At 29.0% G+C, this 11,428-nt stretch overlaps 2 protein-coding genes across 2 annotated transcripts; both read left to right on the forward strand.

The window, feature by feature from the left end:
* The first annotated feature begins 1,666 nt into the window (after positions 1-1,666).
* On the forward strand, positions 1,667-2,422 carry LOC110655730 (protein SRC1). Its single transcript, XM_058146604.1, has 2 exons — positions 1,667-2,087; positions 2,169-2,422. The coding sequence occupies exon 1, from the start codon at positions 1,757-1,759 to the stop codon at positions 2,060-2,062; it is 306 nt and encodes a 101-aa protein (XP_058002587.1). The 5' UTR covers positions 1,667-1,756; the 3' UTR covers positions 2,063-2,087; positions 2,169-2,422.
* A 4,948-nt stretch (positions 2,423-7,370) lies between these two features.
* On the forward strand, positions 7,371-9,432 carry LOC110650993 (protein VAPYRIN-like). The gene has a single exon (XM_021806168.2). The coding sequence runs from the start codon at positions 7,584-7,586 to the stop codon at positions 9,189-9,191; it is 1,608 nt and encodes a 535-aa protein (XP_021661860.2). The 5' UTR covers positions 7,371-7,583; the 3' UTR covers positions 9,192-9,432.
* Positions 9,433-11,428: the final 1,996 nt, after the last annotated feature.

Consider the following 11,428-nt stretch of genomic DNA (forward strand, 5'->3'; position numbering starts at 1 on the left):
CTGGGAACTCGTAAGTTCCATGGTTTTTGAAGGCTAAAATGGATGGCTATGATAAAATGCAGGTCCATGCTCATCCCTTTGATGGTTCTAGTTGGGGTTGAGTCAAAATATCTGTGTGTGTTGGGGGAGAGGGGGTAATGGCTGGCTAGGCCTGAATTAGATTGTAAGGGCCGTTTGAGGACGATTTCAGTTTTGACAGTTATGATTTGATTTTTATTTCACTTTGATTCGAATTGAAACAATTCAATAATTTATTTTTTTTTTTTAGAAAATAATGAAATAAACTAGATTGCCAGATCTAATCACGGTCCATGAGATAGAGAAGTCGAGCTCGGCCCGCTCTTAAGGGTGACGGTTCAAGACCGATTTAAAACTGTGGAGCTATGAATAATTTCTGATTTGAATTTGACCCGTCTAGACCGGTTTTAAGCCGGCCTTTGGCTTTGTCTGGGGTTGACATGAACCCGACTTGATCAGGTGCTCTCCACTCGGAGTGAACTGCCAAATCAAGCGAAGTGATCCTCTTGGTCAGACGAGAGGCATAGGTGTTTGTGGAAATATTATCTATCAGCTACTCTCTTCTAAATCAATAATGTAATAGGTAGGAGTCCACAACTGGGATACGGGTAAAAACAACTTGTCAGTATTTGGAATGCATGTTGATGGAATTCCAAGTCCTCAGAGCTGTACATTGGAATCCAAAAAACAACAGCTAATGATTTCATATAAAATATTATACGCGGTGATTAATTGTTTTTAAGTGATTTTATAAAAGTTATTAAATTTTAATATTTTTTATAAAATTTATTAAATTTTAATTTAATTTTTTAAAAATTATTATAATTAAAAATTAAAAAATTTTAATTTAATTTGTTGATATTTTAATTATTTTATAAATAAAATTATTTTATTTTATTTAAAAAAATAGTAAATAAAATATATTTAACTATCTCTTTACTATTAAAATTTTTTTTTCAGTTAGATAATTTTATTTATAAAATAATAAATATATTAATAATTTAATTTAAAAATTTTTTATTTTAATTTATGAAATTAAATTAAAATTAAATAAAATTGAGTTACAGCGTGGTTTCATGGTTGTTGTGTAACCTATAAATAACGCAGAATACTTTAATAAAATCCAAACTTATATTATTTCTTAAAAAAAAAAAAGAATTGTGGAGAGGAGATGGCAGCAGGAGGTTAAAAATTTACGCTGCCCATTTGACCTGCAAATTACTGGAATGTTGCACGTGTCAGTCAATAATTCGAAGAAATAAAGAAATTGAAGATTTTATTTTCAACGGTAATAAATTAAAGTCACATCACCTACCCTCCCACGCGACGAGGATAAACAAGCAGTGCAGATGGGTCCCAGAAAAGCTAATACATTTCAATAAAACTTCCAGAAACCAGAATTTTTTTTTTTTAAAATGCCGATGATCCCTTGTTTTTGACATTCAAAATATAATAAACTTGTATGGCATCATTTTTTAAAAAAACATTTAACAGAAGTTATTAATTTTATAAATATAAAGATTTTATTGAATAAATTTTATTGAAAAACTCTTTAATTTAAATTTAAAATATTTGAAACCAAAATGTGTAGAATACGGGTACGCGTAAAGTGGGCATTTATGTAATTTCAATTTGATTTTCTTGCCATAAATAAGGAAGCCCTTCACCCACTTCTCCTCACCACATCAGAATCAAAGAAAACAAACCTTTCAAAAAGTATTGAGAGAGATAAAAAAAAATGTCAGGGATAATACACAAGATTGGTGAGACCCTCAACATAGGAGGACACAAGGAAGAGCACAAGGATGACCACAAGGGCGACCACAAGAGCGACCACAAGGGCGACCACAAGAGCGATCACCATCACGGAGGGTCCAAGGGACAGACTCAACACAAGGGAGGCTTAGTGGACAAGATAAAGGACAAGATCCATGGAGGTGAGCATGCTGAGGGTGATAAGAAGAAGAAGAATAAGAAGAAGGAAAAGAAGAAGGATGGACATGGCCATGAACATGGAAGCAGCAGTAGCAGCGACAGTGATTAGATCTCATTAATATACCAATATCTAGGTATTTTCATATATATGAAATTTTTTTTTAATTTTTAATTTTTAATACTGAATATATTTATTTTTCTTTTCCCCTTTGTAGGTGTAATGGAGTGTGAAGATAACCGATCCTTTTGTGCCAGTTTATGACAAATACGGAAATTGGTGGAAAAAGGAAAATTAATAAAGTCTATATATATATATATATATATATATATATATATATGTATTGCATGGTGTGGTGTGTGCAGTCCTCATAGGCAGGAGTTAATGTAAATTGAAATATTATAATGATATATGATTTGTATTTATTGTGAGTCAGTAATTTTATAATAAAAAAATATTTTTGAATTCAAATTGAATAGAATTAAAATTAAATTAAAATAAAAAAAATTCTATGATTTGATTTCAGATTATCAAATTCAAGAATCGAAATCGATAGTTTCAACCGGAAATTAGATTGGACTTATTAATTGACAGATATAATAATAAGGCAATCCAACATTAAAATATAATTAATATGAAATGAATCCTAAATATATATATATATATATATTTTAGTGAAAAGGTTTTGATATAATGTGAAAAACCATTTAATTCTTATGGCATATATATTTTAATAATAAATGTTAATTTGTTTTTCTATTCGTCAATTAGAGGAGCCAAGCATAAGGAACACACGCCCTATTTCTTTATTTGAATATAAATTTAAGTTTAAATTGTTTAAATATTATTTTTATGTTTTTTCCATATCAAGGAATAATTTTCCTAAATTTATATATATATATATATATATATATATATATATATATATATATATATATATATATATAAGTGTTAAAATAAATTATACTTTAATTTTGACAAAACACCAATAAAAAAAAATTAACATTATTTATAATTGAAATATTTACCTAACTTAGGAGTTAAGTTATGGACTTATAGACTTCTAAATGAAGCAAACTTATAATTTATATATGTATAGACATTGATATTTTTTACATTTTTTATTATTATATTAAACCGAGCTTAAATAAAAATACAGGCAGAACGATTAATGAATTTTAAAAATTCGCCTCAAATTGGGTAATGTAAATAATTAAGAACAAAAGTGGAGCTATAAGCTATAGCTATTATTTTCATTATTTGAATTAAATTTTGAATTTTAAATTTTATAATTTTAAAAATAATTTTAACAAAAGTGAAACGTTGGTAAAATTTTTTTTTTGTCAATAGTATTTAAAATAGTATTTTTATTCAAATAAAGTAATTTGAATCCTCCAAATTGATGACCTATTTGGTATCACTGCTATTGAGAAAATCACCTTTTTATATATATTAATTAGAGTGCATTAAAAAAAATTTAAAAATAAATTTAATAAATTTTAGTAATAAAAATACTAAACTTATAAAATATATTTTTTTCAAACTATATTTTTTAATAACATACTTTTATTCAAAAAAATTATTTTGGACCTCCAAACGCAATAATAAACAGGAACTAATGCCAAACAGATGCTTTATTTTTCTTTTCTTGTAACTTCTTAATTTTCTTTTGAGTAAAATTAAAATTTATTTTTAGCTTATAATTTATTTTTTAATAAATAATTTTACAACATATAATGATAAATTAAAATAAAAATAATAAAATTTTTGCAGAAAAAAACTCATGCCACTCTGCTTTTTAGTGGAAAAAATCCTCACTTCGATCTCAATTTTTTATGAGATAAGAATGAGACGAACGATTTCTGCCCTGACTCAACCGGTTGCCATTCTAATTGCATCGTGCAACCTAATGAGCCAAGCCTCATTGGTCAGGCTCAATTCGGCCCACAAGGTTAAACATATTTTATAAATGAAATTTAATAAAAATAATTTCATTGTAAGTGCCTTCTATGATTATTTTAATTTTAATATTTTATTTTATTTATAATATGAAAATTACTTTTATTATTCTTAAGTTTAAATTTTGATTTTTATTTATAATAATAAAATATTTTTAAATAACAAATTCAAGAAAATATTTATAATAATATGATTTTTTAATTTTCAAATGCTGGTATGACAAATGCTAAACACCTTTCAAACTGGATTTATTTAGCCCACAGGTACACATTTTAGTACAATTTGATAGACAAACCTCTTTGTCCCTCTTCCCTTCCAACTTCTCAACTCATGCCGTCTTTTTGGCTGAGATCATCTTTTCCCCACCATCCCACAAAATTTTTAATATAAAAAATTATTTTATCTTAATATCACTGTCGATTCAGACGTGAAAAATCACATATTTAAAATCTAAAAAAAATTTATGGGGAATAAAAGAAAATATCATCACTATAAATAATAAGATAAAAAGAAAATATTAAATATATTAAAAATATGAAAAATATTTTATTAAATTTGATTCGTCATTGACTTGTGTATGGCTCATATATTTAATAGATGAATACTTTAATATTTATTTATGAATGTGAAATTGAAATCTTAATTAGCCCTAAAAAAAAACTAGCTTAGGAGAGAGAAAAGCATTTATGTACAATAATATTGAATTATTTCTGATTATTATTATTTTAATTATAAGTTCAACTAAGAGAGAGAATGTTCTGAATTAAGCCACTCAATGCATATAAAAATAATCTTCTGGTAATTAGTTGTTTATACACAGAGGTCTCCAACTGGCAGCCATGAGGATTTCATATATACTATTACTGAAACACATTTCTTTAACTAAGTTTGTTGCCTTTCCACCATCCAATTTTTATAAATTTTCTGCTGAATGGATAATTAGTCACCTTGAGGACCTTGTCCTCTCCTTTTTTTTTTTTTTTCATATCCAATTAATTTTAATTTTGATATTGTGCATTGAATGAAAAAAATTTAATTGAGTGTACAAAATATTCTATATTAAACAGCTTCTTTTAAAAAATTAAAATTTTAATAATTTTTATATTTATTTAAATGATTAAAATGTTAATTTTAATGATTAAATTTATTAATGCCTCTATTAAATTTATTAATGTCTATAAAAATTTTCTTTTGAATTTAAGAATAATAATTTTTTCAAATATAATATTTAAAACTAATTTTATCATTAATTATGAAAAAATTAAATATTAAAGCTAAATATTTAATTTTTTTTTGTCATAAAAATTTGTTTCTGCTTATTTTATTAGTCAAAATTTTTAGTTATTATTTATTATAATAATTATAAATTATTATTTTAAATATCAAAATGATAAGTCATATTAATACTACAACTATCAATTAAAATTATATTAAAGTAAATAAAGTAAAACTAGAAGAGAAAAGGAAAAGACACAAGAAGCAACTCTGCATTTGATATTGAAAGGCAATGAAAAGTGAAAACCATGACAAGCCCAATGTATTAAAAGAATAATATATAATGCAATTTACAAGGAAAGATCTAAAATTAGATTAATTAAAGCAGTTATTTCTTATGAAGCTTTGTTGTCTTGCTTGAACTATTCCTGTTTTTAATGTTTCTTGTGATTCCCAAATATTTCAATTCATTTTCTCCACAATAAATTTTTTGGATTTTCTTAGACCTTGTTGCATATAATTAATTTCACAAATGGAATATTTAAATGCCTCAATTACCTTTTCTTATTAATTTATTATAATTAAGTGATTTTAAATGTAACACTTTTGTAGTATTTTGAGATTAAATAAATCATGTCTTTTGGATTACATAATGTGATGGTTTTTGTGCTTCATAACTCTTATAATAATAATAATAATAATAATAATAATAATAATAATAATAATAATAATAATAATAATAATAATAATAATAATAATAATGAACACCATGCCAATCTATCTTACTATGCTTCTTGTTTAGAAGAAATCAACCATAAAAGTGTCAAGAAATTAAGGCTTTATTTTTTTTAGAAAATATAATTTTTATATTTTTTAATATTTAAAAAATTCAGAAATGAATAAACATAAAATATTTTCCTACTCATATTTTGTTTATTTTATAGAAAATAATTTTTTATATGAAAAATATTTTCTAAAAAAATACTTTTCATAAAAATATTTTTCATTATTTGATTGCAATGTTAAAGCTAATGATATATATTTATATCATATATGTACAAGTATTTTTCCATTTCAATAAGATTGTCAAAATTTTAAAAATGAAAAATAACTTTCTCTTTTAAAAAGAGTAAGTCATTTTTCCTTAAAAATAGCATAGTTTTCCCTTTAATTAGAAAAATATTTTCTGTTGATTTAGTCATTTTTCCTTAAAAATAGTATAGTTTTCCCTTTGATCAGAAAAATATTTTCTGTTGATTTATTTTTTTTAGTGCTCTAAATACTAAAAAATATTAAAAAGATTTTTTTAAAAAATATTTTTATTGAAATAAATGGAGCTTAAGGGAAAATTAAGTTATTTTATGAACTTTAATAATTATATTAAAATATAAAAATACTTATATGACACAAACACAAATAATTAATTTAATATTTTTAACAATAATTTTTATAAAAAATATTTTTCATATATAAATTATTTTTCACGAAACAATTCGAAATCAAAATTTTACAAATATAAGAACAAAGTAGCTTTTGATTAAACAAGGAAACATATAGGGACCATAGTCAATAAGACCCAATGAAAAAACAAACAAGCTCTTATCATGGTCCAACATGGTAAAAATATAAAATTAGGTATTATGGACCCAATTCAGGCACAAAATTACATTCCAATGTGAAACTTGTGGATGGCACATAGTTGCATGCTAATATGGATCATGATGGCCTTTCCTTTTGCCTTGATATCCCAACATCACATCCAATAGAACATGTCATATTCAAAGTGTTTGAATGGTCCAATGGATGCTATTGGAGAGTTTCAATCCATGTATATAATTAATGAATTAAATATGATTTATTTATGTGATTAACTTACCCAAGCTAATTAAGCCATTTTGAAACCAATAAACAAAGCTTCTTTCCTACTAGGAAGAAAGCAACATCACCTTATAGGCAATTACTAATACCGTGACCAAGTGTGCCAATGCTAATTCCTTGTACGGTCACTATAGTTGGCCAAGTAAATGACACTGCCATTTTGCATCCCCCCCATCTTCCAAGGCAAATGTATTGTTTTGTAATAATAATGATAGTTTATTGTAAATAATGAATAGTTAATACAACACAACATTGAAAGTGACTTGAAAAAAAAAAAAGAGAAATAAAAAAAAAATAAAATAAATGTTTTCATTTAACTTGTATAACAAGAATTTGCCTTCTTGCAGTTAAGACGCCGAATAGAACAAGTCATCCTTGTTTTTAACACCACCACTTGGCTCTCTCTCACTAGTGCCGGCACACCTTTCCTCTCCTTATAATACACCTTGTCATTCTTCTTCTTCACTTCTCATTCCCCTTTTCTTTTCATGGCCGCTGCCTTTCCCTCTACCTCATAACTAATCCATCTCAAGAATCAAGAATTCTTTAGGTTTGGTTGTTTGGTTCCCAAGAAAACAAAATGGACAGGCTCATAAGCTTGGAGCCATCCAATCTTGTGGCCATCAGGATCGAGCCTGGACAGAAATGCTATGGAGTGCTCACTCTACGAAATGTTATGTACACCATGCCTGTGGCTTTCAGGATTCAGGCCATGAACAAGACCCGATATACCATCAAGCCACAGTCTGGAATTATATCTCCTCTTGCAACTCTAACTATAGAGATTACCTATCATCTTCCTCCTGGGTCTTTTCTACCGGACACGTTTCCTCACTGCGAGGATGCTTTTCTATTGCATAGTGTGGTGGTTCCTGGTGCTTCGATCAAAGATCCCACTTCCAATTTTGATGCCGTTCCTCCTGATTGGTTCACAGCAAAGAAGAAACAAGTGTTTATAGATAGCGGTATCAAGATCATGTTTGTTGGCTCACAAGTTCTTGCTCAACTAGTTGCGGATGGGGCTATGGATGAAATAAGAGAAGTGCTTGAACGTAGTGACCAAGCTTCGAACCCAGCTGATTCAGTGGATTCTCATGGACAAACATTGCTTCATATAGCTATAGCTCAAGGCCGCCCAGATATTGTCCAGTTACTTCTTGAATTCGAGCCAGACGTGGAGCGTCAAAGCCGGTCAGGGTCTACTCCGCTGGAGGCTGCTGCAGGGGCCGGTGAAGCCTTGATAGTTGAGCTTCTATTAGCTCGTCGAGCCAGCGCAGAAAAGTCAGAGTCCTCCAATTGGGGTCCAATCCACCTTGCGGCTGGAGGCGGCCATTTGGAGGTCTTGAGGCTTCTTTTACTTAAAGGAGCTAATGTCGATGCACTCACTAAAGATGGTAATACAGCTCTGCACCTGGCCGTCGAAGAGCGGAGGCGTGATTGTACTCGTCTTCTATTAGCTAGTGGAGCTAAAGCCGCTATCAGAGACACTACCGATGGAGACACGCCCTTGCACATAGCTGCAAAGCTAGGAGACGAAAGCATGGTCAAACTGCTACTACAAAAGGGTGCAAATAAAGATATCCGCAACAAGAGTGGCAAAACAGCCTACGACGTTGCTGCAGAATATGGCCATACCAGCCTTTTCGATTCATTGAAATTGGGTGACAGTTTATGCATCGCAGCTAGAAAAGGAGAGGTAAGAACTATCCTGAAATTGATTGAAAATGGAGCAGCTATCAATGGCCGCGACCAGCACGGGTGGACTGCATTGCATAGAGCAGCATTCAAGGGCAAAATAGACGCAGTTCGGGCTTTGCTCGATAAGGGAATAGACATTGATGCTAAAGATGAAGATGGATACACTGCATTACATTGCGCAGTGGAATCAGGCCACGCAGATGTGATTGAATTGTTGGTGAAGAAAGGTGCAGACGTTGAAGCTAGGACAAATAAGGGTGTGACTGCTTTACAAATTGCTGAGTCCTTGCACTATGTGGGGATCACCAGGGTGCTTATTCATAGCGGTGCAGCTAAAGATGGAGTGATGCAAGCGGCAGCGCCTGTGCACCTTCCATTTGGGAAAAGCATGTCAGGGACGGAGGTGGAGAAGGCAATCAAGAAAAGGCCACCTAGGGCAAGAGCTTTGAAGGGCAGCTTCGATCGGTCCATGGCATTAGCTGTGCTTTAATCAGGCATAACTAGAGTTTTTGTTTTTTCCCGTTCCCATGCAGTTTAGAGCTTAAATTGATTCTTTTTTCTGTTTTGGGGGGTAAAGATTTGTGGAAAAGTTGTAGACATATATTATATGTATATGTTCATTAAATATTCTATGTATAACCTAAGATATATACATAAATATTTCGTTGTTAATTAGTGTAAGTTTTCCCCAGGAAACTAAATGTAGTATGCACATCACCTTTCTTTTGTCATGAACCTCCCCATGTATAATACATCAATAAGAATTTTCTAATCTTGCATTTTTGTGAATTATCATTGCGTTGTGCACATCAATATAATCACTTTTAATCAAGTAATAGGTGTGTTAATACAAAAAAATAATAAATAAAATATGCTTACACTGTAAGACACAGTTCATTATAGATCTAAAATAAAAATACATAAAATTTATATATTTAATAAATAAATTTAATCATATATATATATATATATATATATTTTTTTTTTCTCTCATTTATAACACAAGTCAAATTACTATGCAGAGATATATATCTATATATAATTGTAAAAAGGAGTGAACATTGGTTTGTCTCATTAGTCATTCCAATTATTATAGTTGTATTTTTTTAATTGTAATTAATATAACCAATAGCCTGATGATTTAGCAAAGGAAAGATCCATACAGAAAAGGGGTTTCAAAAAAATATTGAGTGTATACCAACAACAGAAAAATAAATAATTAATGAAAAAAGGTCAGCATCACAATCATAGTGGAGAGAAGAGTAATTTCAAAGGAGATTATGGTTGTTTTCTCCGCCCTTAATTAAACTATGGAAATTAGATACAAGAAATTCATGCCCCATTAACTTAATTATGCCCATTGTTATAGTCCCCCAATAGTCATTAGAGAATCTTCTAATGGGAGAAGTAGAAAATACTACAATTAATATGATAGGAAAGTCTAAAAATTAAATTTTTTTTAGGGAAGTGGTTTTGATAATATGTCAAAACCCATTTACTATACTCTTGTTATTTTTATTTGTTGTATTTAATTTTTTTAATTATTAATCATATTTAAAAAATTAGGAGTATTAATTTTTTTTTTCAATTTTATTCTTTTATTTCTATTAAATATTACAATAAATATTTATATATTTTTTTAAGTGGAATAAAAAGTAATTTAATCAATTTTTATTATATTTTTATAAAAATAAAGTTATCTAATTATTTTTTTAATTACTGTATAAAATTGGATGGAATAATTTAAATAGGTAAGAACTTAAGTTTTAAGGGATTGAGTGACAAAAACAAATTTGAAAATATCTAACAGTATAATTTTGAATCCATGAATCCATACTTGGCAAGAACTCATGACAAAAATATTCTTGATGATAATAAAAAAATACAAACTAGAGAAACATCAAGAGCCCAACAAAGGCCCTTTGGATCATTGTTTGGGCCACAAATTTTTAATTTCCATCCACATTTTATTAGAAAATGATGCATCAATTTGCAAAACATGACTGAGATTTTCTGAAAAGAAAATAGTGGGATTGCTAGATTAGGTAAGAAATTACCATAGAACTAAGAAGAAATTGAGGGGAGACATTGTGTGGTGCCCATGGCCATCTATGTGAATGTGATAAAACACCCTGTAACAATTAAGAAATTGGAGAAATCCAGGAGAGTGAGGATTTGATTCTTGATATTGCATGCTAACATTAAGAATAACATGGGGAAGGATGAAGGAGAAAGAAGATGAAGAAGCTGTGTGTGCTGTTGAAAGTGGAGGAGAAAGTTCAATACATTGATAATTTAATAGGTTGAGCTCCAATTTAAATACTCAGATGATTCGTGTTGACTAAATTTATAATAATTTAGAGAGAAGCATGATGATATCTTGATTAAATTAGTAATAAAATTAGAGGGTAAGAGAGAAGAATGTCATTTTCAGAAAGGAAGGAAGCAAAAGGAGGAGAGTGGTAAAAGGTAGGCATCAATGGTTGGTGGTGAAAGAAACAAAGACATTTTAGTTTCTCTTCACCAACTCCAACGAGGGCAAAATCAGAAGATTAAAAAATTGATTGTTTTAAAAGGTTGGGGGTTGGTGGGTGTTTAGGGTTTGGTCTACCAACTCATGCTCCTCCCTTTTTTTTTTTTTTTTTTTTTTTTTTTCTCATGATGATTCACTATGTGAATTCAAGACAGGGAGACTTAATACAAGCGTTTTCAATAATTTTTTTTTAT

This window comes from Hevea brasiliensis, chromosome 5, assembly GCF_030052815.1.
Source record: "Hevea brasiliensis isolate MT/VB/25A 57/8 chromosome 5, ASM3005281v1, whole genome shotgun sequence".
In the NCBI taxonomy this organism is placed as follows: Eukaryota; Viridiplantae; Streptophyta; class Magnoliopsida; order Malpighiales; family Euphorbiaceae; genus Hevea; species Hevea brasiliensis.

What these genes read in the sequence shown, in the direction of transcription:
- LOC110650993 (XM_021806168.2), top strand. Translation starts at nt 7,584, where the DNA reads ATGGACAGGCTCATAAGCTTGGAGCCATCCAATCTTGTGGCCATCAGG.
- LOC110655730 (XM_058146604.1), top strand. Translation starts at nt 1,757, where the DNA reads ATGTCAGGGATAATACACAAGATTGGTGAGACCCTCAACATAGGAGGA.